The sequence below is a fragment of the Anolis carolinensis genome, chromosome 6, assembly GCF_035594765.1.
Source record: "Anolis carolinensis isolate JA03-04 chromosome 6, rAnoCar3.1.pri, whole genome shotgun sequence".
Classification (NCBI taxonomy): domain Eukaryota; kingdom Metazoa; phylum Chordata; class Lepidosauria; order Squamata; family Dactyloidae; genus Anolis; species Anolis carolinensis.
The window spans coordinates 89565118-89588245 of record NC_085846.1 but is presented as its reverse complement, the minus strand read 5'-3'; the positions used below and the strand labels follow the sequence as shown (position 1 = coordinate 89588245).

At 39.4% G+C, this 23128-nt stretch overlaps 1 protein-coding gene across 9 annotated transcripts in view; it reads left to right on the top strand.

The window, feature by feature from the left end:
- Positions 1-23128, top strand: part of phf14 (PHD finger protein 14) — a 154012-nt gene that overhangs the window by 20873 nt on the left and 110011 nt on the right. For all 9 annotated transcript variants that reach the window (XM_062957826.1, XM_008112580.3, XM_008112575.3 and 6 more), the window contains exons 5-11: positions 1150-1309; positions 12837-12948; positions 14574-14711; positions 16199-16345; positions 18169-18439; positions 20074-20180; positions 21475-21570. In XM_062957826.1, the coding sequence (XP_062813896.1) occupies positions 1150-1309; positions 12837-12948; positions 14574-14711; positions 16199-16345; positions 18169-18439; positions 20074-20180; positions 21475-21570 (1031 nt within the window). The remainder of the gene's footprint in view (positions 1-1149; positions 1310-12836; positions 12949-14573; positions 14712-16198; positions 16346-18168; positions 18440-20073; positions 20181-21474; positions 21571-23128) is intronic.

Below are 23128 nucleotides of genomic sequence, written 5' to 3'. Positions count from 1 at the left end.
TCATTGCTGTGGATTACAGACATTGTGCCATTTTTCTAAAATACATTTTATTCTCTTATTTACTTTAATTTTGGCATAGCGTAGCAGGAGTATTTATGCTTGTAGATATTGCAACATATTTGTCACTATTCACCACAGCTTCTTCTGTATCTTCTTTTAGGTCCCTTCCTTGTAAAATGTCTCTTGGCCGTTCTTCAGGGCTTTTTTTAAAAAAAGGAAAATTAACAGTACTTCTGATTCACTAACCATTCTTAAGCAAAATACAGTCAAGTGTACTGATCAACAAACTAAGACTTTCTGTAAAAAGGTCTATGTTCCTGAATCATTGCAATTACACAAAACTGTAAAATACAATTTAATTAATTTTTTGGTAGAACTTGTTCTTTAAAGAACTGCAGCCATCATTTGAAGTAGGAACATCCTTCTTGCCACAGGGGAAAAAAACTCAATAAGTGGTTTCAGCTACTATTTCCAAATCTGAATTTAGCTTTGAATAGTCTTGGAGTAGAGACTAACTCAGGTTAGTTTTTCTTATGATAAACTAAGTTACAGGAACACATGGTTTCTTTCAAAATTTTGAAAATCAATTTGGCCAGAGGTCATAATGTCCCTCCCAAGTATGTAAATTGTCCTTGTACCACCTTCAGATATTTTAAAAAAGTTAACGTTGCATATGCAAATATAAATATTACTTCTGTTTCTTGCTATTACTTTTTCACCAAATCTGTTTTTTAAACAGAAAACTGATTATAAATCTACATTTAAATGTAAATACATATATACAGCAGCCATCTGTATAAATGCCTTTATCATGATAGACAAGGTTGTTATGATGGGGGTAATAACCAGCTGTTTTGTATCTGAGACCACGTATTACAAATTTCCTTGGATCTTACTATACTGTGAGTCTCATTCTTATCAGTTCAAGTTCTCTAGCTATTTGCCTGCTCTACTAAAAATGAAATAGAAGATTTTTGAGAGTTTTCCATTATTCAGTATGTGGGTCAGATAGTTTTTAAGAAGAAAGGAAATGAAGTCATGAGAATCTCTCTTGGTCTTTTGCTTCCCCTTCCTTCTCTAATTCCTAAATGTGTCCCTTGATATAACTTTCCATTTAGTTGAATTGGTTTTTTATTCTTCTGTTTCCAGGTTGTTATGGTGTAGATGGTGAAAGTGATTCTATTATGAGCTCTGCTTCAGAAAACTCCACTGAACCGTGGTTCTGTGATGCCTGCAAATGTGGTGTTGCTCCCAGCTGTGAACTTTGTCCAAACCAAGATGGAATCTTCAAAGAGACAGATGCTGGCAGGTTGGTTAAGAGAACTGTTATCAGTATGTCTCTGTAAGGTACCTTAGGAAATTTTAATTCGTAAACTAGTCCTGAAGAATTAGGCATATTTTCTCTATGTCTTTTGAGGAGCTGCTTAGAAAATAGGAGGAACACCAAAAATCTCATACCTCCAGATTAGAGACCAACTTTTTTTGAAACCCTAAGGGCCCAGGAACTGCTCAATGCAAAGATTAAGCAGACATATAATATATTGTTTCCTGAACATGATTGAAAAGTTCAAGTTATTGCATTGTATTATTCTCTAATGAATCTTTGCCTGGTCAATTTACACAGCGAGTTGTTTAGTTGAAAATGTTTGCCTATTAAGTTTGCGTCCCATTGCCAGTTTCATTGGCATTTCATGGCTTCATTTCACTCTTTCTATCCAGAATATTCTGAATGTTGTTGTGTTCCTTCAGATCTTTTTCAACCTAAGGTGACCCTATCACAAGATTTATTCAGAAGAGATTTGCCATTGACGACGATAGAGGGTGACTTGTCCGAGGTCACCCAGTGAGTTTCCTGGCCAAACGTGGATTTGAACCCTTGACCCCCGAGTTATAGTTTGATATAGCAATGTTTCTTTTTTAATATAGAAATATAGCAATGTTTCTTTAGACACCCAGTTCTCAAAAGTAGGTGTTTTGCTACCAACATCCCATTCCATTTTCCTTGTCATGATGCTATCTGACCTCGAGATGGATCCTACCGGTCTGGTATCAACTGGACGGGGAGAGGAGTAAGTGATTCCTCCTCCGTTTGTTTGGTTCCCTAGGTGATGTCGAAAGAAACACAGGACTCATGTTACACCCAGAGACTGCTGGCCCAAGGAGAATGGGAGGGAATGGCTAGGGTGACTGTCTGGCAGTGGTGAACTGGATTGCTGCTTTACACTGATGACTCCTTCTTGCCTTTGCAGTTTCAGGGAGAAGCAGGGATGGCTTTGTAAAACATCCCAGGCTCGACCTGGCTTATGTCATGCCAGATCGATCCTGGGGCAGTGGATCAGAGTAGATCCATCATGAGTCCCTCTTATGGGAGATAAAGAACCAGGATCTTGAAATGCCCTGCTTGAAGGGAGCTGTTGATTGGGACCTCAAACAAAAGCCTTGTGCTTGGTAGGGAGGAATACATTTTTGTTCTTGCTTCTTTCTTTTAATACTGGACCTGAATGGGTCCATATCTATCAATTTGACTATATAAGTAGCATTTTTCACATACTTAAGGCCTTCCATAGGGTTCAGATGTAAATAATTTGTTAGTGAAAATATAATAAATGAAAATGGATCTAAGGACTGCAACTGGGCTGATAGCCACATGTCAGGTTGGCCAAGTGTTTTTGGTTCGCTTGTTTTTAAATCATTATTAAGTTAATTCATTTGTTTTTTTAGGGAGTAATTTGTAAAATTTCATCAATTGTAAATATGTTTTAAATCAAATTAATAGTAATTGAATACCTCACAACTACTTCTCTGATTAATTTATTAATTAATTGAGGCTAATGCTGTCCTACAGAATGGCACTTTGCCAACATGCTATTTTCATCTTTCTTATGGCACACTGCCTATATGTACCAGACAGAAGTTATTTTCCAGGCTTTCTGGATTTGTGAGCCATTCTTGTTAGTCTGACTGCTACATTTGGGTAGGGGTCACTGCTTTTGCTTGTATGTCCCAGCACAATACTGTTGTCAGACCGACCTGGTTACCACATCCATGTGCTACAAACATCATTATGCTTTGAACGTCTATATATTGCAAATAAATTTTTATAGCTTTCCTTTCTGCTTAAAATTCTCAGAATGTTAAATTAAATCTGTTAAATTTCTTTCTGTAATGAGGGATGATTTCTTCTGATCTTTCCTTCTGAGAGATTGAATACGTAACGAGATGGATAATTTGAAACACATTTACGTTTTCCATATACTTCTTAATTTCATGAACACTAGTGTCATGGAACCCAGTTACAGGGCTTTGGTAATTTAGCCCTGTAACTGGGAGTCATAACATAAACAATCCCAGGAGCACCTGGCAGAAGAAGATAGAATATGCCTGGGAACTTGGGGCCGAAAGTATAAACAATTATAATTGGTCTAGTGTGTGAAAATGGTAGTAATGTGATATTGGGGGTGGGACTTGATGATGATATTTACGTGTGGTGTTACGTAGCATCAAAAGTTATAAAAATAGTTGTATGTAAACATTGAGTCATTCCTGACTTTTCCAAAGTCATGTGTTCTTCAATAAAGATTGGATTTGAGAGCAGCCATCTCTGATCTGCGTTCAGACTGATCCTTTGAAGCGAGCAGGACAATTAAGTCAGGAATCCAGTTCTCACCCTCCTGCAAATTTGCAGTGAAGTGATAATGAGCAGGGAAGGAGATCAAAGCCATGACGGAGCAAAGGGGCCTCCGCTGGGAGCTCTGCCGTTGGCAGAAGAGACATTGCAAGCCATAGCTTCCTCTACGGGGTACCCCAAGCCGGACGGCGTGACCCAGAGGATTCCCAGAGGGGGAAGAGGTGTTCCGGCGGCGGCAGAAACCAGTTGGGGATCTGGAGGAAGCATGCCGGAGACCGTGGCCCTGCGGTTATCCATCCTGGAAACTCATTTATCCAGGCTGTCGGATACCGTGGGGAGAATAGTGCCAATATTGGAAGAGAATCTCCAAAAAGAGCACATCCGATATGGCGCCGAGAGAGAGCCAAGCAAAGGAGGCGATTGGAGCCAGAGGGGACAGCGAGCTTCAACGCAGAGTCCCGCGGCGGCAAGGGACGAGGGAGACGAGGAATATTGGCAGGAGCTGGAGTTCAGAGACAGAATGGCACGCGAAGTGGAGCGCCAGCGAGCTCTGGGAACTCTGAGGCCGCCATCTCCAACAGAGCTCCCAACCCCCCGGATGGGCGTCGGGGTGGAAAGACCACTGGGGCCAGGGATCGGGTCCAGTGGATTAGCAGACGAAGGCGGAGAGGAGCAGGAGATCCAGGAAGAGGAGGAGGATGTGCCGTACGACGGGGAAAGGCGAGATGCGGGGGCTACAGCGAGGCCAGTATGCGGATGGGGGGAAGGGCCGACAGCGGCGGCAGGATTTCTGGAGCCGCGCAGAATGACCACCGGAGTGGGGCGCGGCGTGATCCAAGGAAACCCGATGCAACCCTTCCCCATGCCTCCCAGACAGCATCAACGGGCCGCTGAATGGATGCCAAGAAGGGAAGATCTCAAGCTAGAATACGGAGGGGAATCAGCCGAACTGAACTTTTTTCTAATTAGCATCAGGGGATACATGGAAGACAATGCACACACATTCCCCTCCGAAGCAAGCAGGGTTCGGGCCATCGGCAACACACTAAAGAGAGGAGCGGCCAGCTGGTATGTGCAACTACATGCCAGACAGGACCCATGCCTGAGGTCAGTGCCCCGCTTCCTCGCCGCACTGGAAAACCGGTTCAGAGACCGGCTAGAGCAATTGAGGGCTCGAGACCAGCTGAAAGGAATAAAGCAGAGGGACAAAACGGTACCCGAGTACGCAGAGGAATTCCTCCACCTCGCGGAAAGGGTACCAGAGTGGTCTGAAGTGACCAAAGTGGAATTATTTAAAGAGGGACTACGCCCCGAGATTTTCAGCTGGGCAGCGCACAGAGATGACCCCGAAACGCTCCAGGGATGGATTCAACTAGCGGGGCGCGTTGAATCCACCCTGGCCCAAGTAAAGCGCTTCAGGAGCAGCGGCGGCCAGCAAAGACCGGTGGCAAGAGGTCGAGGAGAAACGAGGAAGCAGGAAAGACCCGGAGGGAGGCCGGGGATTCCCTCCAGAGGAGACGACAACAAACCTAAACCGGGATGCTTTGTATGTGGGAAGACGGGCCATCGAGCAGCAGAATGCTGGGCACGGAAGGGGGAGCCGCCAAAACCCTCAAAGCCCAAGCCAGCAACCGGGAGGCGTGCGGAGGAGGAGGTGCAAGCCCCAGAATCTTCAGAAAAATTGGTGAGTCGGGACAAACGCATGATAGTAGTGCCAATCTGCCTCTCGGGGCTAGAGAATCGGGCCACCTGCAAGGCATTTGTGGATTGTGGTTGTTCCAGGAATATTATAACTCCAGAGTTAGCAGGAGCGTTGAAATGCCAGCAGATGGCGCTTGACTCCCCAATTGCGTTTTCGCAGCTAGACGGATCAGTTGCTACTGGGGAAGTATCTACAAAGGAAATACGGGAGGTCCCATGTAAAATAGGCAAATGGGAAGGAAGAATATCCTTTGTGATAGCCCCTATTGCCACATACCACGTAATATTAGGGATACCATGGCTCGAACAGGCAAATCCCGAAGTAGATTGGAGAGGAAAGAGCCTAGCATTTAAAGAACAGCAGACGCAATGGGAGATAAGCAAGATTGCAGAAGAGGAGGACGAGGGAGATGAAGAAGGTGAAATAGACCCACTGCTATTGCCACCTGAATACAGAGACTTTGTGGATGTGTTCAATCAGAAAGAGGCAAGTAAATTACCTCCCAAAAGGAATATAGAAGTAGAAATTGAAATAACCCCCGGAGCAAACTTACCAAAACCAAAAGTGTATCCCATGTCTGTGCAGGAGAAGGAGGAATTGAGGAAATACATTGATAAAAACCTGGCGCGGGGCTTCATTAAGCCATCCAATTCTCCTCTCGGGGCCCCAGTGTTATTCAGGAGAAAGAAAGACAACTCCCTAAGATTGTGCATTGATTATCGAAATTTAAATGCAATTACTAAGGACAATAAATACCCTATGCCCTTAGTAAAGGATTTAATTACCGTATTGAAAAAAGGGAGCATATTTACTAAACTTGATTTAATTGAAGCATATCATAAATTAAGGATCAAACCGGAGGATACTTGGAAAACTGCATTTTCCTGCACATTCGGCCATTTTGAATATAAAATTTTACCTTTCGGATTAAAAAATGGAGGCGGGTGCTTTATGCAGCTTATAAATGAAATACTGCACCCATTGTTGTACAGAGGGGTATTCATATTTCTTGATGATATCTTGATTGTGACTGAAGATAAGGAAAAGCACGTGAAATTGGTCCGGGAAGTTTTGCAGAGACTAAGAGAAGCAAAGCTGTACGCAAAACTGTCCAAATGTGAATTTAATAAAACTCAAATTGACTTTCTGGGGTATCGGATATCTCCAGAAGGGTTAGCTATGGATCCAGCTAAAGTATCAGATGTAAAAGAATGGGGAGTGCCTCAAACAAGGAGGCAATTGCAATCGTTTCTGGGGTTTGCAAATTTTTATAGATCCTTCATAAAAGGCTTCGCGCAAATAACCGCACCCCTTACTGAACTTTTAAAAACAAAAGGGAAAGGAGAGACAGCAAAAGTAAAAGCTCCTGGCGCCAAACTAAGTTGGACGCCAGAATGCCAAAAGGCATTTGAAACCCTAAAAGAATGCTTCACAGAAGGACCCATTCTAAAACACCCCGATATCAGGAGCCCTTTCATAATCCATTGCGATGCCTCAGACTGTGCGTATGGGGCAGTGCTATTGCAAAAGGATCAAAATGGGAACTTAAAACCCTGTGGATATTTGTCCCGGAAGTTCAGCGAAACTGAAAAATGTTGGCCGATATGGGAAAAAGAGGCACTAGCCATATTAAAAGCCTTAGAATGCTGGCGACACTTTCTCGAAGGAAGCGGAATCCCATTTGAAATTTGGTCTGACCATAAGAACCTCCAGTATTTAAAGTCCCCTCGGAAATTGTCCCCCAAACAGATTAGATGGGCACAATACTTCAGCAGGTTCGATTTCCAATTAAAGTTTTTTCAAGGGAAGCAGAATGTCTTGGCAGATGCTCTTTCACGCATGCCTCAACACGAAGGAATACCCACAGCAAAAGAGGGAACAATATTCTCTGATAAGCAATGGGGCTTAGCTGTCAGAACAAGAGCACAAACCCAAAAGGAGAACACTGCTATGGTTGAACTCGACGGAAAAGATAATTGGGGAAACGAGCTGAAACAGTCTTATGAAGGAGACCAGTGGATCGCATCCAATGCAGAACAGGGGGAGCAGAAGGGGGGATTTTGGTTTGTGAACAAGAAACTGTATATCCCAGCAACATTAAGGATCAAGATTTTGCATCGTTTTCACAATAACCAGAGCGCTGGTCACACAGGAATTACAAAAACAACAAAAGCAATAGCAAAACATTGCTGGTGGCCAGGGATGAGGAAGGACATAAAAAATCATGTTGTTCAATGTGATGATTGTGCCAGAAATAAATCGAGAGGAGGGAAGCCAATGGGATTATTACAAACAGTAGCAGAACCTACCAGACCTTGGGAATGTGTAGCTATGGACTTTGTGGGGGAACTACCGGTTAGCAAAGGACATCGTTATATTTGGACAGTATTGGACCTGTTTTCTAAACAGGCCCACTTTATAGCACTGACGAAACTACCATCAGCCGAGAAACTAGCTGAATTGTACATAAACCACATTTACAAACTGCATGGATGTCCCAGTAGAGTGGTCAGTGACAGAGGAGTACAATTCACAGCAAAATTTTGGGAAAAATTCCTGGAAATGCTAGGGGCAGAAAGGAGTTTAAGTTCTGCTTTTCACCCCATGACAAATGGGGCGGTAGAACGTACTCAGCAGACACTTGGGCAGTTCCTTCGAATGTACTCTAACATGAGACAAAATGACTGGTCTCGGTGGTTGGCTTTTGCAGAACTAGCTTTTAATTCGACTATACATTCAGCAACAAATAAAACCCCCTTTGAAGTAGTTTACGGGTATGAAATACAGCCTCTGCCCCAGCTGCCAAGATGGACAGAGAATGAGGGAACAGAGGCAGGGAAATGGAAAGCGCAAATGATGGAATGCTGGAGTCAAGTGACTGCATCCTTAAAAGAAGCACATAAAAAGTATAAAGTATTCGCAGACAGAAAGAGGGTGGAAGGTGATAAATTGGAGAAAGGAGATTTAGTGTGGCTAAGTACCCAAAACATCAAACTGGGGCTACCTTCGAAAAAGTTGGGCCCTAAATATATTGGACCATTTAGAATACAGGGTGTTATCAACGAGGTGACTTTCCAGTTGGCATTGCCAAAAAGTTTAGGGAAAATACACCCTGTATTCCATCGTAGCTTACTGAAAAAATATATGGGTACTTTGGACAAAATGGACACATAGAATTATTGTTTTGTTTCAGACTTGTGATGAAAGAAGAACCGAAGAGGAGGACGAAGAAAAGGAGGGCACCATGTCATGGAACCCAGTTACAGGGCTTTGGTAATTTAGCCCTGTAACTGGGAGTCATAACATAAACAATCCCAGGAGCACCTGGCAGAAGAAGATAGAATATGCCTGGGAACTTGGGGCCGAAAGTATAAACAATTATAATTGGTCTAGTGTGTGAAAATGGTAGTAATGTGATATTGGGGGTGGGACTTGATGATGATATTTACGTGTGGTGTTACGTAGCATCAAAAGTTATAAAAATAGTTGTATGTAAACATTGAGTCATTCCTGACTTTTCCAAAGTCATGTGTTCTTCAATAAAGATTGGATTTGAGAGCAGCCATCTCTGATCTGCGTTCAGACTGATCCTTTGAAGTGAGCAGGACACACTAGTATGGCGATAATAAAATCTCCTACTTTGCTGGATGCTCTGTTCCTAACCAGAATAAAACTATTGTCTTCGTTTCAGTTCAGTTTTTTCCCTTCTCCATCACCAGCATCTGTCATCATTGCTCAGAGCAAAATGGATGGGGAAGTAACATGAAAGATTATTCTTCTTTGATTACCCAATTTGTCTTAATTACAAGGTTCTCAAACATGTGCAGCTAAATAAATGAGCAGGAAAACATTTAGGCACTGGTATTAAAAGCAGCTGAAGCTGCCTCAGCTGTGAACTTGACTGACTTCTGTGTATTTTAATAAAGATTCAGGATGGAGTTCACACATAGGTGGTTAAGGAAATGAGACACTTGTGTGCCAATCATACTGAAATGGCAGTTTAAATCTGTAATACTACAGTACTTGTGTGACATGTACTAAAACATTTTGAGAAGGTCAGTATGAAGCAAGCAGCCAGCTGTTGGGTTTATCATAGATAAACTCCTACGGAGTGCAGCAGCATTTAATACACCAGTGGAGCATGAAAAAACTGTGCAAATTAAATTGAGAAGCAGCTGCTTGTTGAAGATGTGTATCTTTATATTGAACTCTACAGGGTGCAAAAGGGAGAATGTGTTAAAACTTACTATCAAAATCTCCAGCCAAACCCTTGGCTTTTAAAAAGAAAATGTAGAAGATAATGCAGAGATGGGCAACTATTTCCTTCAATTTCTCTCAAAATTGTTCCCAGTGTGATACATTAGTAGTATTGTAGAAAAGGGGAAGCTTTCTCAGTATTTAAAACCATAAGAAACATCTTACCGTGTTTTCCCGAAAATAAGACATCTTCTGAAAATAAGAACTAGTAGAGGTTTGGGGGAATTGCCAAATATAAGATATCACCCAAAAGTAAGACTTAGGAGGAGAGAGTTGCTGCCACTAAGGAAGGCGCATGCGGCGCAATGAAGGGAAAGGCATGTGCCTTTCCCTCTTTCTCCTTTGACTTCTTCGGTGGTGGCGGCGGCTCTCTTCTCTACCCAGGAAGGCAAAGGAGAAGCACATCTTTCCCTCCTCCTTCGCGACGCAGGCGCCTTCCTCGGCAGAGAAGGGAGCAAAATAAGATATCCTCTGAAAATAAGCCTTATTGTGTGTTTGGGAGCAAAAATTAATATGAGATACTCTTATTTTTGGGGAAACACGGTAGTAGGGGCTAATTCTTTAGATGTGTATTTGGGTGTAATTTATTTGGGTGAATTATTGGATACTTTATTGCAGATTATTGTCTAAAATGAGGAGGAAAAAGTTCTACAAATACGTAGAATCATAGAGTTGGAAAAGACCTCATGGGCCAAGAAATAGGAAAATCACATTCAAAGTACCCGCAACAGATAGCCATCCAGCCTCTGCTTAAAAGCCTCCAAAGAAGGAGCCTCCACCACACTCTGGGGTAAAGAGTTCCACTGCCGAACAGCTCTCACAGTGAGGAAGTTCTTCACCTCATGGGCCATCCAGTCCAACCCCCTGCCAAGAAGCAGGAAATCGCATTCAAAGCCCCCCCGACAGATGGCCATCCAGCCTCTGCTTAAAAGCCTCCAAGGAAGGAGCCTCCACCACAGCCCGGGGGAGAGAGTTCCACTGTCGAACAGCCCTCACAGTGAGGAAGTTCTTCATAATGTTCAGGTGGAATCTCCTTTCCTGTAGTTTGAAGCAATTGTTCTGTGTCCTAGTTTCCAAGGCATCAGAAAGTAAGCTTGTTTTCTCCTCCCTATAACTTCCCCTCACATATTAATACATGGCTATCATGTCTTCTCTCAGCCTTCTCTTCTGCAGGCTAAACATACCCAGCTCTTTAAGCCACTCCTCATAGGGCTTGTTCTCCAGATCCTTGACACGTTCCAGCTTGTCAACATCTCCCTTCAGTTGTGGTGCCCAGAATTGGACACAGTATTCCAGGTGTGGTCTGAGTAAGGCAGAATAGAGGGTTAGCATGACTTCCCTGGATCTAGACACTATACTTTTATTTTATGCAGGCCAAAATCCCATTGGCTTTTTTAACTAGTGCATCACATTGTTGGCTCATGTTTAACTTGTTGTCCACTAGTACTCCAAGATCTTTTTCACACGTCCTGCTATATAGCCAGGCAGTCTGTATCTTTGCATGTCATTTTTTTATGCCTCAGTGGAGTATCTTGGATTTGTCCCTGTTGAACTTCATTTTGTTAGTTTTGGTCCATCTCTCTAATCTGTTAAGATCGTTTTGAATTCTGCTTCTGTCTTCAGTAATATTAGCTATCCCTCCCAATTTGGTGTTGTCTGCGAACTTGATCACTGAATTAATTGCATATGAAAAAAAGATGCCCACCAATCTTCTTTTGTCATATTACCTGGGAATGACTGAATTGTTGTCCAGCACAGCTGAAGAGCTTGAGATGGATAGAGTGGGTGTAGATGTTCATGTAGGAAAAGGAGGTTGAATCACAGGAAGGGCATAATTGGCCTAAACTATATTTCATGCTACTTAAAAACAAATTGTAACATGTTATTAAATCGACTTAAAAGTTAGGGAATTTACATTGCTTTTCTTCAAGGGGATATAAAAATATTATTGAGTTTTACAGTTATTTCTACTTTAGAAATTATTTTTCCTTCTTGTTCTGCCATTTAGTTAAGTGATGCACAAGCTCTAGTCTTCCAGGTGGATTTCAACTTCCAGAAGCCTCAGCTGCCTTAGCTAATGATGAGGGATTTTGGGAACTGAAATCCAAAACACCTGGAGGACCATAGTTCGGGAAACACTGATTTAGTTGGTTCAAATTTGTATTGTCTTAATATTTGCATTACAGTTGGACCTCTATATTTTTGGATTCTGCATTCATTGATTCAATCAACCATGTCTTAAATATTTTTAAAATTACAAAAAAAATTGATGTTCCCCAAATGCAAGATACTTCATTTCGGCAGAAAAAATGGAAATCAAAGATACAGAATGGGGGACGCCTGGCTTGACAGCAGTGTGTGCGAGAAAGACCTTGGAGTCCTCGTGGACAACAAGTTAAACATTCTGGAAGTCATGCTCCCCCTCTATTCTGCCTTGGTCAGACCACACCTGGAATACTGTGTCCAATTTTGGGCACCGCAGTTGAAGGAAGATGTTGACAAGCTGGAAAGCGTCCAGAGGAGGGCGACTAAAATGATTAAGGGTCTGGAGAACAAGCCCTATGAGGAGCGGCTTAAAGAGCTTGGCATGTTTAGCCTGCAGAAGAGAAGGCTGAGAGGAGACATGATAGCCATGTACAAATACGTGAAGGGAAGTCATAGGGAGGAGGGAGCAAACTTGTTTTCTGCTGCCCTGCAGACTAGGACACGGAACAATGGCTTCAAACTACAGGAAAGGAGATTCCACCTGAACATCAGGAAGAACTTCCTCACTGTGAGGGCTGTTCGACAGTGGAACTCTCTCCCCCGGGCTGTGGTGGAGGCTCCTTCCTTGGAGGCTTTTAAGCAGAGGCTGGATGGCCATCTGTCGGGGGTGCTTTGAATGCGATTTCCTGCTTCTTGGCAGGGGGTTGGACTGGATGGCCCATGAGGTCTCTTCCAACTCTACTATTCTATGATTCTATGATTCCATTTTATATAACGGACACCATTTAATACACTACGGTATATAATGGGACTTGAGGACCATGGATTTGGTTGTCCACAGGGGTCCTGAAACCAAGCTCCTGTCAATATCAAGGACCCACTGTATTGAAGGAAGTGTCACGTATGGTTGGATCACATAGCCCAATTCTGAAATCACTATATCCCATTGGCTTTCACTGTTCCTTACTTCTTGGTAATTCCTTTTGGATTCATATATAGACAGTCTGCTATGTTCCATGAACAGCTTTCCCTCTTCTATTACAGATGGGTCCACATTGTTTGTGCACTGTATGTTCCAGGGGTAGCGTTTGGAGATATTGACAAACTGCGACCAGTAACACTTACTGAAATGAACTATTCCAAATATGGTGCTAAGGTAACACGAAAACAATATTTAAGAAAGAGCTTGTACGTTTTGTTTTGTTTCTTGCTTTTGCAATTAATTGCAACAAACGTTCAGTGATGATGGTCAATAAAGATCATGAATAGAAATCCATGGGTCCCTTCAGCCCTAGCTAATTAAGCCAGTAGTGAACAAAGCTGGAGAGTGCAGCCCAACAATTTCTGAAAAGTCGCTTATTCCTCACCCCTTATATAGACAATCCCCTCTTAAGAATCCTAATTTGATGAGATTGTGCAACTATACCACCCGTTACCCATACCTACACCAATTTGACTGTCCTTTTTATACTGGGATTTAGTTTCTATCATACCCAATAAATCTTTCACAGTGAAAGATGTGGCTATCAAACAAAAGTAATGTGTTGATTTGAGAATATCAAAACCAGATTTTTCTGGAATTCAGACAGCACAGTTTTAGTATGCAAATTGATCTTGAGGCACCTTCAGAAAGTCTGAGGCCCCTTCTACACTGCCATGTAAAATCCAAATTATCTGCTTTGAACTGGATTATATGGTAGTATAGACTTATATAATCCAGTTCAAAGCAGATAATGTGCTTTTATAAACTGGATTTATAAAAGTGTAGAAAGAGCCTGAGAGAAGAAATTGGTAGCATAAACAGTCGGCATCTGATGAAGTACAGGCAGTCCCCGGGTTATGAATAAGATCAGCTCTTTTGTTCTCAAGATTGGAGTAGGTACATTTTGTAAGTGCAATTTCAACTTTTATTTCTTTTAGTTTTAGTTTTGGATAGCATAGGGAAGGGTTAACATGCTTGTTTTGCTGTCTGTGCCCCTGTTGAAAAATTTCAGCTCACTTTTTGTCCCTGTGACAATTGGATTTTGAAATTTTGCATTGTGGTGGAAACAAGGATTGGTGATGAAGCTTCAGTGGAGACACCTTTTTCCTATGATAACTGTAACAAGAGTGAATTTCCCTTCCTAGTGGTATATTTCTTCTCACTTTTGTCTTATCCCCACTTGTCACTAGGAGAGGTTTGTAAATCAGATGTTTTTAATGTGAGGATTGCCTATAGTCTTAACCTATGAAAGTTTATGCTACCAACTTCTTTCTTTCAGTCTCAAAGGTATAATCTCAAGATCACATTGCATACAAAGCTTTCTAGAGATCTATAAAAAGAAAAGTTCTGCTACTATGGTTATGGCCATGTTGATGCCAGAATTATTAAACTGTATATTAAGTGTGGTGAAAGGAACTTGTCACTTACCAGTTTGAATATGTAGTTTTCACTGTATATGTGGCCTTTTATGTAGCTCCCTTGGCTTTTAACTATAGATCATTACTTTAATTTTCCCTGAAATTTTGATTAGATATCAGGATAGAAATATCATTTATAAATACCGTAAAACAACCAGTTCTAGTCAGACTTTGTGACAGGATGTATACACACACATAGACACAAATAATTCATTTTCTGTTCCCAGGCATATTCTCATTTCTCCTTTGTCCTTCAGCTTTCTCTTTTGGATACTAAACCATTTTATTGTGTGAAAGTGTGTATGAGATGTTAAAGAACGTTATAAAGGCAAAACTTGTATGCATTTTAATGCTTACTCAACCCTCATTCATTTACTTCAGGAATGCAGTTTCTGTGAAGATCCCCGTTTTGCCAGAACTGGCGTTTGCATTAGTTGTGATGCTGGGATGTGTAGAGCTTATTTCCATGTGACGTGTGCTCAGAAGGAAGGTCTGTTGTCAGAAGCTGCAGCAGAGGAGGTAGATAAACAACTGTTTTAATTTGGTAAAAATATCCTCCAGTGTCATATGCTGCCAAGTCCTCAACCTGGCATGATAAATTACAACAGAATTTTTGCAACATTTTTTCACAGAGTAACTTATTTAAGTTTGTTTTGAATTTCTTAAAATTACGTTTTTGTTTTCATGTACACTCCTTTGATTTGGCTGCAAGGGAGGAAGGGGTTTGGGTGAGGTTTTATTTTGGATTTGGTATCCAATCAAATGCATTGTTATTGTGTGCCTTCAAGTTGTTATGGTGACCCTAAAGCAAATCTATCAACCGGGGGGGGGGGGGGTGTCTTGGCAAAAATTATTTGAATGGGATTTGCTTTTGCCTTCCTCGGAGTCACCTCTGAGTTGCCTTCCCAAGGTCACCGAGTGTGTTTTCATGGCTTAACAGTGATTCATATCTTGGGATCCAGAGTTATAATTCACATCACTATACCACACTACTTCCTGGATGCTTTAAAAATATATATTAATTGGTTAAGCCTTGCAATGTCGAAATATGGAGAACATTTTGTAGCTTTCTCTCCATTTCAGTTTTCCTTGTATGTAGGCATCTTTAGCAAGAAGCACACCTTTGATGCTCACTCTGTGCTAGGAATATATGTCTGAGAAGAGTGCTTCACTTCCCTTCAGTCTCTATTATTCCATCAAGAAACAACTTGTTTAGATCCTCTAGCAATCTTTCATTTATTTTTTGTATGACCATTTTTCAGGGAATAACTTGTCAAACTGCTGCTATACAATTTCTGTTTATCATAATGCAATATTTGGAAAAAATACCAAATTGTATACCATCACAAAGCATATTTGAGTCTTTTGCATCTGACAGAGATACAATATGCTGGATGAGATATGCATCTCAACTTTATACTGTATTCATATATGAAATTTTGTACTTTCTGTAGTTATGTCTTGGAAATTGGTACAGAATTAACTACTCTATATACTTACGTATAAGTCTAGAAATTTAGTCAAAAAATAAATCTAAAAACATGGATCAACTGAATGAGATTAATCTTGTAATATTAATGTACACAGATAATGCTAATAGTGGGCTGTTTGAGAAGCCAAACAATTTCAATTAAATCAGCTCTATCTATATTTAGTCATATTCGGAGTAGACATGATGAAGTCAATAGCACTAACTGACCAAGCCTGGATTCCAACTTAATCTTTGTTGTATGAAGTGAATCATAAGACACGTCAATTTCTTACAAGATTTAAAAGCTAGATTAAAACAAATAGTTTCATATTCATCAGTTGTGATTTTTTATTGATAAAATAGTTGAACTATAAAATCTGTTTATAGTTAAACTAAGTTAAATATCTTCAGAGTTACTCTAATTAAAACTCAATCAATATGAATGTATTGAATATATTTTAAAGTATCATCATGTGAACAATTGTCTTTGTCTAACTTCTCTTCTATAATCCTTTACATTCTTATTTTTTAACAGGATATTGCAGATCCTTTTTTTGCTTACTGTAAGCAACATGCAGATAGGATGGATAGAAAATGGAAACGCAAGAACTATTTGGCTTTACAGTCTTACTGTAAAATGTCTTTGCAGGAACGAGAGAAGCAGCTCTCACCAGAGGCTCAGGTAGTGTACTCACACCAAAATTACATCGTACTATTCATTGCTGAATAAGGGGTGAATGGAGCCAAGGAATGCTGGACTTGTAACCATTAGAATTTTCAATAATTATCCTCAATTGTTTGCAAGCAATCTAATATATATCCTGAAGCCAGAGGGTCATGGAAGCAGATCCATCTGATCTCAGCTCCACGATTTTCCTGACTCTATTCCATATCAATAGATCCACTCTCGAAGCCGGTTTTAGGCAAGGAATTATGAAAGACTTCCCACTTTAGGAGAATTATACTAATACAGTAGAGTCTCACTTATCCAACACTCGCTTATCCAACATTTTGTAGTCAATGTTTTCAATATATTGTGATATTTTGGTGCTAAATTCATAAATACAGTAATTACTACATAGCATTACTGCGTATTGAACTACTTTTTCTGCCAAATTTGTTGTCTAACATGATGTTTTGGTGCTTCAATTGTAAAATCATAACCTAATTTGATGTTTAATAGGCTTTTCCTTAATGCCTCCTTATTATCCAACATATTCGCTTATCCAACATTCTGCCGACCCGTTTATGTTGGATAAGTGAGACTCTACTGTATTCTGTTTCCCAGGGATACTTGATCAATATTTGTTTAATTGGGTTTTCAAATATTTGTTTGTCAAACCATCTCCCAAAGGCTTCTGAGAATGCCTTAGACTAAAGGAATAAGTCCTTTTATGGATCCATTACTAGTTACAAAGCAGAGGTCAAGATAATGCAATCATTCCTCACAGTAGAAGAAATTATACAATGTGCTCTCATACAGATCTTTACTTGGGACCAAGATAATCAAGAGGCTAGAGCAGGCATGGGCAAACTCCGACCCTCCAGGTGTTTTGGACTTCAAATCCCACAATGCCTAACAGCCTGTTATGAATTGTGGGAGTTGATGTCCAAAACATCTGGAGGGCCAAAGTTTGCCATACCTAGGCTAGAGCATCTTTCTTATTGAAAAAAATATTATATTTGGACTGTTACAGCTTAGAACAAAAGCAGTTAAAGGGGAAATGACTGAGCTATATAAAATTGTATAAGGTATGGGGAGTGTTGATAGATAAAAGCTTGTCTACCTTTTTTGCAGTGCTGTAATCTGGGATCATCCATTGAAGCTGAGGCCCCATCTACACATCCATATAATGCAGTTTGAACTGCAGTATAGACACATATAATAAAGATTGAACTGCACTGAACTGGATTATATGAGTTTACATTGCCATATAATCCAGTTCAATCTGATATATAATGGTAGTGTAGATGGAGGAAGACTCAAGTCATACAAAACAAGTGCCTGTTTATAATTTCTGGAATTTGCTTCTACAGGATCTAATGATATTTGCCAACTTAAATAGCTTTAAAAGCAATAGACCTGTTTATGGAGGATAAATCTGTCCGTGGGAGCTAGTCATAATGAATGTGTATATTATGCTCCATTGAAAGAGTGCTTTTCTAAATATCCTTTTGCTGGGAAACCTGAGTGGGAAAATGATCATGTCCTACATAAACATGATGTTGACTACTGTAGAAGAAAAGTGCTAGGTGAAATAGGGCTTTAGTCTCTAATCCAGTAGAGCTCTTTATAGGAAGTTAGTATTATGGAAAACCAAAATAATTGAAGAACAGCAACCATGTAAACCTTTTCTAGTCATAGAACATTGTGATTTACAGTAGAACATTATTTCTAGGACTTTGCAACATTAAATTTTATTTCTTCTCACTAAATATTTGTGTAGAGCAAATAATATTCATATGTACTTAATTTGATGTTTATGTGTTATTAAACAATTTTAGGCTCGAATTAATGCCAGACTACAACAATATCGTGCTAAGTCAGAAATTGCACGTACCACCAGGCCTCAGGCTTGGGTACCAAGGGAAAAGCTGCCACGACCACTTACTAGCAGTGCTTCCGCAATACGTAAACTGATGCGCAAAGCAGAATTAATGGGAATTAGTACAGACATCTTTCCAGTGGATACTTCAGATACCAGTTCCAGTGTTGATGGAAGACGAAAACACAAACAGCCAGCTCTGACTGCTGATTTTGTGAATTACTACCTTGGTAAGGATGAAAATGCACACAAAGAGGGAGGGAGGGGAGGAAAAAAAAACCTGCTGGACAAAAGTGGCTGATAAGTGTAGAATTTGAATTGGTAATGCTAAAAAAATAAGACACATTATATTGAGTGAAAACGTAAGTTGAATTTCATTATCGAGATTGGTATTACTCTACTTGTGTTTACAATAAAAAATTAAAAAGACAAAAATACACATGCTACTGCCGATGTTGTAATTGTAAAATTTTATTGTGCTGCTGGTATATTATTGAAAAAGTTTTCAGCAATCATATAATGCTAGATTGGGGGATTATGCTATTTGTGGGATTTATACCTTGACCCTTCTCTCATCTTAAATCATTTTTTGGGCCAAAACAATTGAGAATTACTTCTCCAGAGTCCTCTAGGAGTTGCCATGTTCCATTTAATCACTACCCCATTATTCCTTGAAGGCCAGAAATAGCATTCTTAAAAACTGGAAGTAACCTTCCAGTCACTTCCAGATTTTAAAAACAGATAGAGTGACTTCCAGAGGCAGGTCTAAAAGGGTTGTGGAAAATGGGATGGATATATCCTGGAGCTACTGTGGTTGCCTAGCCTTGACCTAATAGATTTTCCTTTAAGCTTGAAAGTAATTGTTTTGTGGTCAATAAATAAAAGAGTATAGTTGCTTCTCCTTCTGTTGGAAATTGGAGACTGTTTTATTCCAGGAAGCTTTTGTGATTTTTTTAAAGAAAGAGCTTTTCACAAAGTGCTAGGCTGCTTTTGATGTATTGTTTTTAAACTGCTTTTTATTATTTAATGCTAGGTATTAAATTGTTATTAATTTTAATGTCAACCCTTTCTGTGTTTGTAGCTATAATGTATTTTTATTAATTTGCAAGTAACCTTAACTCCTGAATCTATGGGAAAGAGCCTGGTTATAAAGATGATAATGCCACTTAAGTTCTCTGATATATGGCCAGTATAAACATTAATTCATTACTAGTATTTTCATTTTACTTATAAAATATTTTGTCCAATTTCATTATAAAAATGTCAAAAACAAGTAAACAAAGTACACATAGTAAACATGCTGATAATGTAGTAATATGTAACCATAAGTTATGCAATATTAGTACAAGACACAGTACAGTAATACTGTTGACCAGTCAAGGTATAAAATAAATGAAAACCCATGCACAGTTAAATCTAATCTAAATCATTGGTGAGTAAATATATTTTCACTTGATGCCACAAGGTTTATAAGAATTAGTTCCAAATTTTTTATTACAAGTTACGTAGCCTCTAATTTGACTATTTCCTTCCAAACAGCCTTGTTTCCAAGGTCAAAATAGCACTTCAAAATGCTCTAATAGTGTGACCAGGTTGATTTCCATTGTCTTTTTTTGTTTTCTACTCTGTGGGAATGGAACTACTTACTAGAATGCTTTATATGGCTTTGATCTTAGTATTCCTGGCTGAGTATTTCAGAAATACTATGTCTCTTCTTCATTTCACTGGCAGCTGAAACCTTCGATGTCTGTGTAACTAAATATACAAAAACGCCCTATGTTATGTTGTTATCCTAATTGAATTTGATGTGTTGCTTCACACACTCAGAAATGTCAACACAAAATCTGCTGGTTTTTATTTTAAGAGAGAAACATGCGCATGATCCAGATCCAAGAAAATATGGCAGAACAGAAGAAAATTAAGGATAAATTGGAAAATGAACAGGAAAAACTTCATGTAGAATATAACAAGGTAAATAAATATGTTTTCAATAACATGGTTTATTAATATATTTTTAAAACAGAATGGAATTGAATTTAAATACAATCATTCATTCTTCGGTCCACAAACTCTTCCTTTGGCCAAAACTCAGAATCAGGTATGAGTTTTTATCTCTCAGTAGTTTTGTATGTATAGCCCAATAAATAATTAACTTATCCCCAAGAAGCCCTCATTGTACAGGCCTCTCCCCCACTAACTGCTTATGTGTTGCTCATGTGTATTACGCAGAACTGTCACTGAGATGTGTTGTTGGGGCAAATGTCTATCAATTGCTATATTATAGTTGCAGAGGGAAATTTCTTACTGTAACTTTAAAAGTGGAATTGTGACAGTGTCAGGAGTCAACCCTTTCGGTTCCGTGAAGCTCAGAATTAATTAGTCAGTCACTTGTGCTAACATCAGGTCCCCAAAGCTGTCCAGGGATGCCTGTCGATTTAGCAACCATACAGTTGTATGGGGCTTAATTACATAATTTTTGTGTCCACCACAACCTATCAGTCTTCAAGGTAAGATGAGACATTTCCATCTACACTCTTAGTTAGGAAGCTTTTCTATGCCAGGTCAGGCTATTTTTCCACTTAGCCCAGTATTATCTATTTTGACTTGCAATGGCTCTCTAAAGATTCATTTCACATCACTGCTAACTCATCTATTAGAAAGACCAGGGATTGAATTTAGGACATTTGCATATAACTATGACCAGGTAGAAGGAAGTGTTTAGATCGACTTAAATGTCTAGAAGACTGCATTGTGAAAATTAGAATTAATACTGTTGTCCTCAGCTTGCTTTTAAAAAGACATGCAGAAGTACACACCATGAAAGTGTTAGAATTGTCCAAAAATAGGGAGTAGTCAGGAAGAGATAGTCGTTTTTCCAGATAAATGTATAAAATGATGTATATTTTCTAGTATCCAGATGTGTAGCACAGAAATCTTGCTTCTCTGTGTAGAAATACTTGGCACATCTTTGCAGATGGAAATAACAGAGTGGAACTGTTGTGATGTTTCTTGACTGCCATTATAGCCTTATTGTCAGACAAAATTGCTTTAGGTTCTCTCTGACTAAGCAGATGGATGCCCATGTTTTCTTTCTGGTGTTATTCAATGGCTGATTAACTTTCCTGATTTCAGTTGCATTGACATGACTGAACAATTTTATTATTTAATTATCTTGCATAGAACAGGTATTGTAAGTAAAGAATGCCTCCTCCTGGATAAGAGGTGCTAAGTAACTCCCAATGATTTTCACGGTTCTCTTTTTCAGTTGTGTGAATCCTTAGAAGAACTTCAGAATATAAATGCCAAACTACGTAATGAAGGGCAAGGAATTTGGGCAGTACTGGGGAGAATCATTGGGCAGGTTTGTGGTTTTTTTTCCCCATTCTTATTTGTTTTTGTTTTTTCCTCATTTTTGTTATATCTTACATATCATATGACTCCTAAGAGTAGGCCTTTTTTGTTACTGTCAATTTTGGTGGCTGAAAAGAAACTTCATGTCTTTCCCTGGGGATAATGATATATCTAGGGCTCTGCATGCTACCTGCTGGAAACCCGTAGCTTAATTTTGTTTTTGTATTAGCTATCTCGTTTGCAAAATTCTTTCATTTACGGTAACTGATTGACCTGTCACTTGTGATGAAGCTAAACCTGAAGCATGAGTTCATCCAACTGCATTCCTTGTTTTTCCGTCCTTCGCAATTGTAGCTCTAAACAACAAGTTTTCTTGGATATGTTTTTGCCTACAGTCTCTTTTTCTGAATAAGATTGTGACATAAAGCAGATATCATTTCAATTAATTATGTATAAGGGCATAATATTAATTTTTTTAGGAGGCAAAAGTGGCCAGGGCTTGCGCAACTGGTTATTTTTTGATGGCAATAATGATTGATTTGTTGGTTGTGAAAAGATGCAGCCTTCCAGGTATTAGTTTTATTGAGGTGTAAATAGAATGTTCCAGCTGTAAATCAGCAAAATCCAGGATCATTTTTTTCCTATTCAATGCCTGTTTTTTTCCTTTTTCTCCCATCACCTCCATCTATGTGGCACTGTATAACTCACTGTGTCTGAATCATTGATGAATGCCACTGGCTGCTTCCCAGTTTAGGCTTCACGAAAGGCTTATAACTGGTACCTGTATTCATTGTAGTTAGCAGATTCTCAGGAATGTAGTTCTTTTTTTTTCTTTTCTTTTTTACAAAACGCAGTAACAACAGAAATAAGCTTTTAGCTCTTTTTTTAAGAATTCACTATTGACTTTCTAAGATTAAAAATGATCTCTTACAAAATTAGACCCCAGGCTGACAGTAGTCTTATATATATCCTTTTGTTTATTTTAACAGTTACTGAATTAACAGTGTATACAGAAATGCTTGACAGGTTCTTTTAAACTGGCTGGAGAATGTAATCTGATCTGGTCTGTTTGAGCCTTCCAAATATATCAGAATTTGTCTTCATGAATATAGGTTTGTTAATAGTAACTTCTTTGCTTTTTGGAAAAAAATCATGAAGATTTACATATGCATTTCCTGTTGCCATCATTTAATAATAATAAAAAGTAGTAGTTTCATTTGCACAGCTTGCATGACACTTTTTTCCAGTTGGTTGAACAGATGCAGGCCCACAGGGCCACTGAGAAATGACTTTGATAGATGGTTGCTGTCTGTGAAGCTAGCATACTGCAGATTAGTAGAAACCCGAAGAGAATCTCTCCTGCTTTGTGGAGAGTTTGGTCCAATAAGATAATTTTTCTAATTAACCTATGGAGCACCACTGTAGCAGGGATGCTGAGGAAAATAAACTGCCTCAATATTCTTTTGTGAAGTGTAGTGGATTTTTCTTTTCCTTTCTTTTCCTTTTTCCTTTTAACCTTCTAAACCAGATTGTCCTTGTCTGTCTCTGTTAAAGCTTTCTCCGTTAAA